The 12,180-nt window shown below is 36.6% G+C and overlaps 1 protein-coding gene across 6 annotated transcripts in view; it reads left to right on the top strand.

The window, feature by feature from the left end:
• Positions 1–12,180, top strand: part of PARPBP (PARP1 binding protein) — a 73,159-nt gene that overhangs the window by 35,971 nt on the left and 25,008 nt on the right. For 3 of the 6 annotated variants that reach the window (XR_009265401.1, XM_058741600.1, XM_058741599.1), the window contains exon 7: positions 9,310–9,493. The exons of 2 other annotated variants lie outside the window; for them this stretch is intronic. Coding sequence is in view for 3 of the 4 variants with exons in the window: in XM_058741600.1 (XP_058597583.1) it covers positions 9,310–9,493 (184 nt within the window). In the remaining variant the exon portion in view is untranslated. Of the gene's footprint in view, positions 1–9,309; positions 9,494–12,180 lie in introns of those variants that run through there. One more of the 6 variants, XM_058741602.1, reaches the window with a different exon arrangement.

Raw genomic sequence — 12,180 nt, 5'->3', positions numbered from 1 at the left:
TATGACTTATAGTCAATAATAGTGACATCTTCTGAACTTTCAAATATATTGGCTGGCTGTTTCTTCTGAGATCACAGATAATTTAAAAAAATATTTTATTTTTAGCAAAGCAAATATAGGTATATTTTGTTAAAGTCAAGTGGCATTATGGACTTACAGTAAAATAGTCCTCTACAGATGAATTGACTTTAAGTTTTTTTGTTTTTAGATTTACCTCATTTAAATGAAATTTTTATTCAGCTATTTGTTGATTTTTTTCAGTTTTAGACAATATTAACTTCCTATGCCAATGTCCCAGCTCCCCATTTCTGTCTTCTCCCTCCTGTTAGGCACACAGATACACACAGACTTCATTCATCCTTCATATCTAGTTATACTACAATTTCAGCTTAAGTTATGTTTTAGAATTTTTTTATTATGACTCTGTAAATACTGCCTACACCTAAGCTATGTGATATGCTGTGATTATACTTCCTTTCTTGTATAGATTTTTTTGTTTTTTTTCTTTCTTTTTTTTTTTTTAACGTTTATTTATTTTTGAGACAGAGAGACAGAGCATGAACGGGGAAGGGTCAGAGAGAGAGAGGGAGACACAGAATCTGAAACAGGTTCTAGGCTCTGAGCTGTCAGCATAGAGCCCGACGCGGGGCTCGAACTCATGGACCGCGAGATCATGACCTGAGCCGAAGTTGGCCGCTCAACCGACTGAGCCACCCAGGCGCCCGTTTTTTTTTTTCTACAGTTGATAATTATCTACTTTTTTCTTTTGCTTGACTTCCTATTTTATTATAGATTCTTTATCAAGCTTTCCAATAAAACTATACAATTTCTTCTTATTAGACCTAATAATAAGGTTATCTATAAGTTCTGGGTTTTGCCCTTGAAGACATTCCTTTTGGAGAATGCACTATCTTCTTCATTCAGTTTGTACTTTTGCTTGTCAGGCCTGTTTCACAGTGGTAACTGTGAAGTTTCATTACCTTATGAATTTTCTTTGCCTCTGCCTTGTTTTCTGAATCTCATGACTTTATTTATTAAAAAAATTTTTTTTTACATTTATTTATTTTTGATAGAGACAGAGCACAAGTGGGGGAGGGGCAGAGAGAGAAGGAGACACAGAATCCGAAGTAGGCTTCAGGCTCCAAGCTGTCAGCGCAGAGGCCGACACGGGGCGAACTCACAAACCGCGAGATCACGACCTGAGACGAAGTCGTAAGCTCAACCGATTGAGCCACCCAGGCGCCCCATGACTTTATTTTTAATTGGTATACCCCTTATTGGTGTACATGGCTTTCTGAGAAAAACAGGAGACAAATATTTTTATTGTATTCTCCCATTTGATTGAATGTGATCTTATATCATGTTTTATTTATCTAAAAGTATTATATTTTTAAGATTATTTTTATCTGCTTCCTGGATTGTCTTTGTTGTTATCTAAGTTGAATGTTTTCTTTTTTGTTAGTTTTGCAATCTTTCATGTTAGAGGTATTCCTAAAATGTATGGTGATTCTGAACAGCCCTTCCATCATATTTCAGAATGAGACTCTGTAAAGCTGATTAGTAGTTCTGTACAGTGGATTTCATTATAGCCTGGCATCCAGTTAGTTCCTTTGTTGGGGATTCTCCCAATGTCGGTAACTATAGGTCTTTTCTTTGGAACTTACCCCAGAATTTACACAGTGGCATTCTTTAGTCTCCTTCAGAAAGCTGTAAGTCTAGCTAGTCTAGTAATATTCTGGGATTTGAAGTCGCATAGGAGCTGATGCTCAGTCTCCCAGTTCAGTCTGTAGACTTTTACTCAGTCTCTCTGTTTTCAGTTCCCATTGCCTTGCGGTCTAGAGCTCATCTGGCTTACTTTCTTCAGAGTAATCTTGCTTTCCATGCTGAGGGGAGGGAAGTGCACTGGCCTGACTGCTCAGAATAGGAGAAGAGATTGAGGCGTCAAGTGTTCTGATGTAGACTGTCAACTAGTTCTTATTTGCAGCCCCTTTATCATAGCCTTCAGTATTGAATTCAATATCTGAGAATTTCTGGAGTTGCTTCTTATTGGAATCTCTTTTAGCAGTTACATATGTTTTAGCTTTCTTTGTTCTGAGTAGTCAGCTACCACATGTCCGTCTGCTTTTCATCTTTCCATCCTTTCATTGTATGTCTCTGCTGTCATCCGCTATTGTCTCCTCTTCCATTCTTTTTCTTCGTGGATTTAAAACACTTGCATTTCTGTCATTTCTCTGCAGCTTTAGGAGGGAGCAGATATAAATGTGTACATTCAGTCCACTGTAGTTTGTTATAATTGCATTCCCTTTGGAGGAATGTCTGGTTTGGATAAATTATCTATAGGATAGAAGTACATTTTAGAGGCATCTAGGATGAGGCATCTTAAATTCTTTAACTTATCAGTGAGTTATTGTGGATATCCTGTCTTGTCACAGTGAGTAATTCACTCTGTGTTCTTGTGAAGACACTGAAGAAGTAGGTGTCCAAGTAGTGGGTATATTCATGTGGGTGTCTAAATAGTGCCCTAAGCGATCTTTATTTCTTCTTTATGGTGACATTTGTGTATACTAAGTATATATTCATTTCATAATTGTAAAGAATTATTAAAAGCTAAAACCATATATCCTATTTATGCAATAGGAGGATGTACAGAGGAAAGGACAATTGCCTTATTTGTGGGAGGCAGGGATAAAGGGTCAGGAATACTTACCTGGGTGGCTGTTATAGTTCAGCTTAATCTGAAAGTATGGACTTGAAGGAGTTAGACGGACATGGAGAATGGGTGTGATATGAAGCCCAGATGGGGAGAAGGGAGGATATTTTCTACAGTGGGGATAATATGACTAGCCTATTGGGACATTGTTTCATTGGTTATTCATTTTGTCTTATAATTTCAACTTCTACTAGTACTTTTGCCACAGTCCATAAAGATTATAAGAAAAAACAACAAACGATCTTCTCTGTTTTTGTCAATTCCTTCTCCTTCCTTTTATTTTCTTGTTTTTTTTTAAATCAATTTTTTCTAATGTTTATTTTTGAGACAGAGGGAGACAGAGCGCAAGTGGGGGAGGGGCAGAGAGAGAGAGGGAGAAACAGAATCTGAAACAGGCTCCAGGCTCCTAGCTATCACCACAGAGCCCGAAGCAGGGCTTGAACTCACAAACTGCAAGATCATGACCTGCACCGAAGTCGGATGCTTAACTGACTGAGCCACCCAGACGCCCCTCTCCTTCCTTTTATAACTGAGATTCTTGAAAAAAAAAATGCTGTCCTTTATTCCATTTCCCAATTCTAATTATTTAATATGTATTTCTCACCAGACTGTAAACTCTGTGAGGGTTTTGTTGATTTTCTTCACTAATATCCCTTAGAGTTAACATGGTTTCTGGCACAGAGTAGACACTCAATATCTATTTACTTGTCTGTACTTAACTGACTCACAATCATTCACTGTTCCACTCTATTGAAGCTATTCTGCCAAAGGTCACTTGTGATCAGATTGGTATGGTCTTTTTTGGACTCCAAACGTCCTTAAATTTGATCATTTTCTCTGTTAGAACCCTTTTCCCCATACTTCTGAGATTTCATTCTCTTATTTTCCATCTACTCCTATAAATTCTATATCTATAAATTCTAAATCTATATTTCAGTGGGATCCAAACCTCTTTCCTGAGTTTCAAAAATACATCTTTGTCTATAGGTTGTGACCTCAAAGGCAACTAAAACTTAACATGTCCCAAACTAAGTCTTCATCTTTCCTGCAAACCTTTTTCTCTTTCTAAAGTGCCCCAGCTTTTTGAAGCCTCTCTTTCTCAAGCTACCTAAGCAGAAATCTGGAACATATCTTAAACTCCTTTTTTCTCCTTTCTCTATCCCTTCTGCCACCAAGATCCATCAATTTTTCTTACTTAACGTTTTTGATATTCTTTCTTCTCATCTCTATTCCTGTAGCTACTATCTTATATTTCCATTTTGTATGGAAAGTCTGTTTTCAGACTTTTATCCTTTCTTGCCTGAACTTCTTCACTTCTCTCTGAGTTCTTTTTCCTCCAGTTTTGAGTTGCCCCATTCTGCTGCCCTCACTACTGCCAGTGGTCTTTCTGAAACAACTAATGTTACTCCCATGATTAAAATTCTTCAATGATTCATATTAGGTACAGGATAAGACTCCAGAAACCTCAGTATGATATACAAATTCTAAATGCTCTAACTCCTGCCTGCATCTTTCTCTAGCCTGTCTCTCAACCTTAAAACTTAGAGATAAAAATGTGCTTAACTCTTGTAACTGAGTAGAATAGGGTGGAGGTAGTAGGGAAACACAGTAATCTTTGAATCAAAGGGAGGATGGCAAACAGACAGGGAAGAAATGAAAGAATCAATTCCTACCCTTCCCTCCCCATTGCCAACTTTTCATCAGGCCATCTTAGCTATAATTTGGTTGTATTTCTACATTTTGCCAGTAGGTGCCACCATAAAATGCATATACTTTCCTGAAAAATATCTTAAATTAGGGGTTTCAGGTTACATAAATTTGTTCTCTATTGTTCCAATATTTAATGGAAACAAATTCCAATTTGTTTAATGGAAGCAAATTCCAATATGTATTTCAAATTTATGACACAACTTTTATTTATTTATTTTTTTTTCAACGTTTTTTTTTTTTTTTTTTTTTTCCCTTTGGGACAGAGAGAGACAGAGCATGAACGGGGGAGGGGCAGAGAGAGAGGGAGACACAGAATCGGAAACAGGCTCCAGGCTCCGAGCCATCGGCCCAGAGCCTGACGCGGGGCTCTAACTCACTGACCGCGAGATCGTGACCTGGCTGAAGTCGGACGCTTAACCGACTGCGCCACCCAGGCGCCCCGACACAACTTTTAAATGTATACTTGAGTTATACTTATTGGACTAACTATTATTCATTTATAGAATGTTAAATCTAGTTGAAATTTTCTGGTCCAAAATTCTAATGTTACATTTTTATCATTTAAAAATATTCTAGAAGCACTTTTGATATATCTTATGTAGCACTTTTAATCATATTTAAATTTTAAAAATGTGTTTTAGCAAATAGCTTTCTAATTCTTGGAGATAGTAGAGGAAAGCCAATCCATACAGTAAAGTAAGAATATTCAATAAATACACTAAAGTATAACCATCCATTTGTGTTTTACTGCTTATTGTTCTCCTTCATTCACAATATTTTGTTACAAGCTTGGCGATTTAATTGTTTTCCCTCACTAGCTTTATTTTTCTCTTTCTGCCCCAGGGCTTTAATTTGATACATTTGGTAGTCAGTAGGTACAGTTTACCTCTTTTTCGCCTAAATTCTTCCTTTTTTTTTTTTTTTTAAGTTTATTTATCTTAGAGAGAGAGAGAGAGAGAGGGAGAGACAGAAAGTGTGAATGAGGTGGGACAAACAGGGAGAGAGAGAGAGAATCCCAAACAGGCTCCACATCATCAGTCCAGAGTCCAATGTGGGATTTGAACTCACGAACCATGAGATCATGATCTGGGCTGAAGTTGGATGCTTAACCAACCAAGCTACCCACGCACCCCTAAATTCTTCTATTGATGTTTTTCCAGAGTACTCATAATGTATCTTCTGGGATGCCTTCGTGAAATACTCTTTCTTCCCTTACCTCCCCACTTGAACTCCCTTTATACCTTTAGTATCTTACTTTCTCATGTGGTTAATTGTGACCTCTTAAAGAGAAATATTTTATTCATTGTATCCCCATTGCCTAGCACAAATATCCTGGTGTCATTTGAGTTAAAACTTCAGAGATTACAGGCTCTAGAAGCAAGAGTCTGGATTATACTACCATGTTGCTGAGCAGATTTTTGAAGAGCTAATATTGGGCTCTAATAGAGAATGTATAGCAAGCAATAGACTAGTCACAGCACTAGTGTTTGAGGTATTTTTTACCAAGGTCAAAATGTTGAACTTGGCAAGGATCTGAAACACAAATCTTACACACTTTTTCCTGATTTAATTCAGTCAGGGAATTATATCATCTTTAGAAGGAAGGAATTGAGAAAAGGAGGCAAAGGTGACTTTTACCTAATATCATTAAAAGCATTTTTTTGTTATTGTAGTTGACATTACAACACTCTTTCATGTTTTATTATCCTTTTGAATCTTACAAAACTCTTCCATTAGATTATTTGCCAGAAGAGGCACATAGTGTTGTGCTTTCATTTCGGCTTCATTTCATCCAATTACTTTCTGTGCTTTTGATTGAAAATCAAGGAAAAACCACTGAAAAAGATAGTGATTGTATATATAAAAGAATTCTTAGAGTTTACTCAGACTTCTGATGACAGGTATATGGCAGGTTAGGTCTGCTGATTGAACCTTCCCTTGAAAATAGTTAATAATGCTGGATACATATCTTTTAAATACTTTTTGAATGCGTTGATGAATAGGCATTTATAATGAAAATACTGGCCAAAAACTAGAGGAAGGAAGAAAGTCAAAGAGGGAAGTCAAGAAGGGAAGCCAGCTTTTATTTTGAGAGTATTTGGTGATTTGGAAAGTCTGTTCTTATGCTGGTAAACTCTGAGGGAGCAGGGACAAAGCCTAGGGACTGTCTAAGATGAGGAGTCTGTTGGGACATCCACACTCACAGGGCTACCCACTCTGTGTCAAATGAACTGAGAATAAAGGCTTTAACCTGATAAAGGGTTTCTATACAGACCTCCTTACTGGTAAAATGTTTTAGCATTCTATTTAAGGTTTAAGATAAAGTAAGAGTTCCTACTCTTATCATTTCTTTTTAGCACAATATTGTATGTTCAATTCAGTGTAGTAAGGCAAGATAAAGAAATAGATGTAACAATTGAAAAGGAAGAAATAAAATTCTGTTTGATGATAATATGATTGTATATGTAGAAAACTCCAGAAATCTAAAGGCAAATTATTCATATTAATAGTAGTGTTTAACAATGTTGCTGGACACAAGGTCAGTAAACAATAAGCAATTGTTTTTCTATGTCATCACCAAATAGGAAAACAATTTTTAAAAAAGAGCTTCAAAAAGATAAAATACATAAAATAAATCTAATACAACCCTTACTAGTTCCTTCTCCCTCAGAAGGTTCAGACTCAATGTGAAATTCTCTGGTTGCCTTCTCCCACCCAGGGCTTTGTGTCCTGATCAAAGTACCGCTAGAGATTTTTGCCTTCAGGAAAACCCATTCATTCTGCTCACCTCCCATTTGTAGCTCCCAACTTTCTTTTTTTTTTTTTTTTTTTTTTTTTTTTTTTTTTATTTATTTATTTATTTATTTATTTTTTAATATATGAAATTTACTGTCAAATTGGTTTCCATACAACACCCAGTGCTCATCCCAAAAGGTGCCCTCCCAACTTTCTACTCCAGCTCTTGTCTGTTCCTTTTTTGGGGGAGAAATTAAGTGGTATTTAGAGATTTCCCCCTATTCCTGCCAAACTCAGTGAGATATTCCCCCAGGGTATTTAGTCTACCATAGTGTAAGTGGAAGGTGGAAAGCTCCTAAGTACTTTTGTATTGCAAACGATATGAATAATCATAAAATATGTATCTTTTGTCTTATTGTAAAAAATTTTAGATTGTCGCATGTGATAGTGGTCATATCAATCATTTCTTCTGTGTGCCAAGTATAAACTGGTAGTGTAAAAATTAGCATTCTTCCTTTCTCAAGAAGCTTTTTCTTCCTTTTTTTTCTTTTAAATGAAATGTTTCCCAAGCTTATGTGGTTGTTAGAATCACCTGTGGTACTTTTAAAACAATGCAGCTATTCAGTACTCTTTTCTGCAGTTTGTGATTCAACAAGGTGGGATCTGGAGTTAATATTTTAAACAAATGCTGAATATGATTCTGATAATTAGGCAAATTTGGAAGACACTGGTCTAATCATACATTAAGTGTCTCTGCAATTTTCTTCTAACTTTCCATCTCTATTTGGACCAGCTATTTGATTGTAAACAATCATATTTCCAGTGTTTCTTAGGAAACCTGGCTTCTTCCCTAAAACGTAAAACCTGGCAATAAGACAGCATGGATTAAAACTTTAATTCATAATTTCCTTTATGCCACTATAAAAGTCACAGAAAAGTTTGAGGCACCTGAGTGGCTCAGTGGGTTAAGCTTCCAACTCTTGATTTCAGCTCAGGTCATGATCTTACAGTTCTTGGGATCAAGCCCTGTGTGGGCTCTGCACTGACAGTATGGAGCCTGCTTAGGTTTCTCTCTCTTTCCCTCTCTCTTTTTCTCTCTCTGCCCTTGCATGTGCATGGGCACACACTCTCTCTTTCTCTCTCAAAATAAATAAATAAACATTTAAAAAAAAAGTCACAGAAAAGTTAAACAGCATACCCAAGGTAGAAGGGGGTGGGACAGGTGTTATTTTGTGCTCAGGTAATCTGACTTTATAGCCAGGCCATACCACCTTCTCAATCAGCACTGCACAACCTTTCCAGGGATAGCTCTAGGAATGGAGATCTCCCGACTTAAAAAAAGAGCCCTCTTCTATTGTTGGACACCTCTAATTTCTTCCTTGTAATAGATCAAACTCCTTTTTCCTATATATTTCTCACATTTTTTTAGGTCAGCCTTCTAGAGCAGGAACTGCAACCTAAATTCATTCAGGCTCAGGCTTAGTATAAAGTAATTGATTTCAGGTTTTTTAAAACACTTGTCTTTTGGACATAGTTAGTTGGTCCAGTCTCTGGTTTGCTTTAGATCAGTATTAACTAGCTTAATTTCTGCTTCCACGTAATAACAATTCTCATATTAGAATGTAATATCATGCTTCAGGTCAGTCCTCACTACCTCTTTCCTAGCTCAGGCACTCTGTGTTCTTGGACAAGCTATTTAACCTTTTTGAGACTCGATTTTCTCATCTGTGATTTAAGGATAATAATAGTGAATGGATTTTAAGATTAAAGTAATGCAAGATTCTAGGTATAAATTGAGAGGTAGTGTTTCTATTACCTTGTATTTAAAGATACATATTTTTAAGTATATTATGTGTATATAACTGCACCTGAAACTGTTATTATGTATCATATATAACTAAAATATTTCCCTTCAGCTTTCAAATCAAGGAAGAAATAACTTACCTTTATTGAAATGACTTGCTTTCAGAAAAACTTTAAAATTTTGTTTCTCATGGTTCTCATCCTTTTCTTAAATGTGTTAGTTTGATTTATAAGACCAATGTCCTATTTTTTGAAAAGTGTTGATTCACTCTGAGAAGTATATTTTCAAGCTTATAAGCATATTGTCATTTCTAATACTATTGTAAGGGTGATCTTGTTTCTATTTTCAGCATTGCAGGGGGTCGGATACTCTCAGTGATAAAGATGCAGCTGATTAAAGGCCAGAACAGCAGGGATCCTTTTTGTAAAGCAGTAGAGGAAGTAGCTCAGGATTTGGATTTGAGGATTAAAAATATTGTCAATTCTCAACAAGGGGATGTAATTCTTGGTACCACTGATATCAGTCCTGCAAGGGTAATGAGCTTTTTATGTTTCATTATTCTTCCATACAAAACATTATCGCTTCTACTTGTTATAGAAATGGTTTACTATTGCTACTTAAGTCATAAGCATGTGTTTCCTGCGTTTAAGATGTTGAAAATTTAAGTTTCTCAATAGGATTATATAGGATTATGTTCGACTTGAGTAAATCATAACATCTTTGGGCCAATTGTGTGTATTTGTTAAAGAAGGCATTGGATAATCTTCACTATCCCTTGTAGCACTAGAAGTTTATAATTCTTAATGGATATTACGGTGTTTTGTAATGTTTTTCAATAATTACTCTTATGAAACCATTATTTTCCCATTTACTCAAATATAAAATAAGAACCAGGTTTCTCTGGTTCTGATCCCTGTACTAGGTACTCTGGAACAGCAAGAGAAATGGTTTCTATTCAGTTTATTTTTCTTCAGTAGAATTTTTAAAATCTTTATGATGTGTTCTTTTCTACCTCTCTTACCAGCCTACTGCAAACATTAGGAATTTCTCTTATACTTAGAAATCTTTTAACTATATATTCCCAGAATATTTACCTGTTTCTTGTTTGTTTGTTTGTTTGTTTGTTTGTTTTTAACATAGGGAATCAAACTCTATGGTACAATAAACTAGTATTATAGGAGAAATTGTCTGCCATGTTTTCAGCTCTAGAAAAGAATTTTGGGGAATGTGTTATAATCCATTTATTGCAGTTTAGTTACTCAAGCAACAAAAGCTCTTTTTCATTAGGTATGATTGTAATAATCAGAGCATGAAGAAAGACTTTTGCTAATTTTTTATTATTCATCTGTTTATTCACAGAACCATTTTTAGTTATTTTTCTGTAACAGTGCATGTTTTCACATTAACTTGAAGGTGGGACATAGGGGAGATAGGGGAGATTCTGGGTTGTTGCCCCTTGTGTGCCCCATGTGGTTGTCTCATGTGTGCTAACACTTCCTGTGACTAGCTTGGCTCAAATGAGAACCACGTTATTACTATTAGTCTAAGTCAGGAATTGTCACAACTCAGGTAATTAAGAGCACCAGTCTCTCCCATTTCCTGTCACAACAAGTAAAGATCCAACCTGGTTCTTGATTTTATGTGTTCAGTCAAATCAGAAATCTTTGAAAAATACTATCCAATAATTCTCAATAAGTTAATGTTAAACAATGTGGACTTCTCTCTCTGGTACTAATGAAAAATCTATGTTAAGCACATATATTGTGATAAGTCATTATTATTGTGATAAGTGCATACAATGTGATTAGTAATCATTATTGTGCTAAGCAGTTTGTTAAAATTCCAGTGCAGCTATACAGGTTAGTTTGGTCAAGCCAAGTAGAGAAAGGAGGCCAAGACCAAGTTGATGGAAGCTGAGGGAAGTGGTGCAGCTACAACAGATGTCTCAGAAAGGGTGACTCTGATATTTAGGCACAATGTCCACCATGCTGTATGGGTTAGGCATTTTACCTATTTTACCCCTATTTTACCTACCCCTATTTTACCAGCGATTTAACTGAAGCACAGTGAGGTTAAGGAACTTTCCCAGAGTTATAAAGCACCTGCTACTAGTAAGTTGGTATCAAACCCAGCTAGAGATATCTTCAGGGTTTGTGCTTACGTGTGTCCGTGTATAATATTATATTATCATATATTTTCCCTTATTCTGTGTAGTCACTAAGTTTTTCTAGCTCTCCTCTTTTAATCTGCTTTTTTTCTTAAAAAAAATTTTTTTTAATGCTTATTTATTTCCGAAGGAGAGAGAGAGACAGAGTGTGAGTGGAGGAGGGGGGGAGAGAGAGAGAGAGAGAGAGAGAGAGAAAGAAAGAGAGAGAGAGAGAGAGAGAGAGAGAAAGAGAAAGAGAAAGAGAAAGAGAGAGGGACAGAATCCGAAACAGGCTCCAGGCTCTGAGCTGTCAGCACAGAGCCCGACACGGGGCTCGAACCCACAAACCGCGAGATCACGACCTGAGCCGAAGTCGGACGCTCAACCGACCTGAGCCACCCAGGCGCCCCTAATCTGCTTTTTTCTTTATCTCCACTGCTACTATCTTAGTTCACTGCTACTACCTTCTCCTTTTCCAAGCTGGACTATTACAGTCTCTTAATTTGTGTTCCTGTCTCAAGACTTAGTAACATTCTTACCCTAGAATATATTTTACACATTGCCATCATTTTTCTAAAAATCTAAATAGAATCATTAATGTCCTTGCTTAATAAAGCAAAAGATTTTAACTCTGTAACAGACTGACTTACAATTTCTTTGCCAGATATACAAAGCTTTTCCCATGTTCATCCTGCGTAACTCTCTCTGTTACTTTGTTCTTTAGTTATATCATGTTACCTCATCCTTCAAAGTACCACGGTCTCTCCTACCCCTATGTGTCTCCTCCTCTATGAAGACATCGTTGATTCCTGAGTAAATTGTTCACTACCTTTTGTGTGCTCCTATTATGCCATGTATATCTTCTGTTAGAAATAGCACTTAAGGGGGTGCATGGGTGGCTCAGTTGGTTAAACATCATCTGACTCTTGATTTCAGCTCAGGTCATGATCTCACGGTTCCTGAGATCAAGCTCCCATGAGCCCCGTGGTGGGCTCTGTGCTGACAGCTGCAGAGCCTGCTTGGGTTTCTCTGTCTCCCTCTCTGCCCTTCACCTGCTTGCATGTATGCACTTTA

This window comes from Neofelis nebulosa, chromosome 8 (genome assembly GCF_028018385.1).
Source record: "Neofelis nebulosa isolate mNeoNeb1 chromosome 8, mNeoNeb1.pri, whole genome shotgun sequence".
Taxonomy (NCBI): Eukaryota; Metazoa; Chordata; class Mammalia; order Carnivora; family Felidae; genus Neofelis; species Neofelis nebulosa.
The sequence above is the reverse complement of the archived record's forward strand: the minus strand, read 5'-3'. Positions and strand labels throughout refer to the sequence as shown.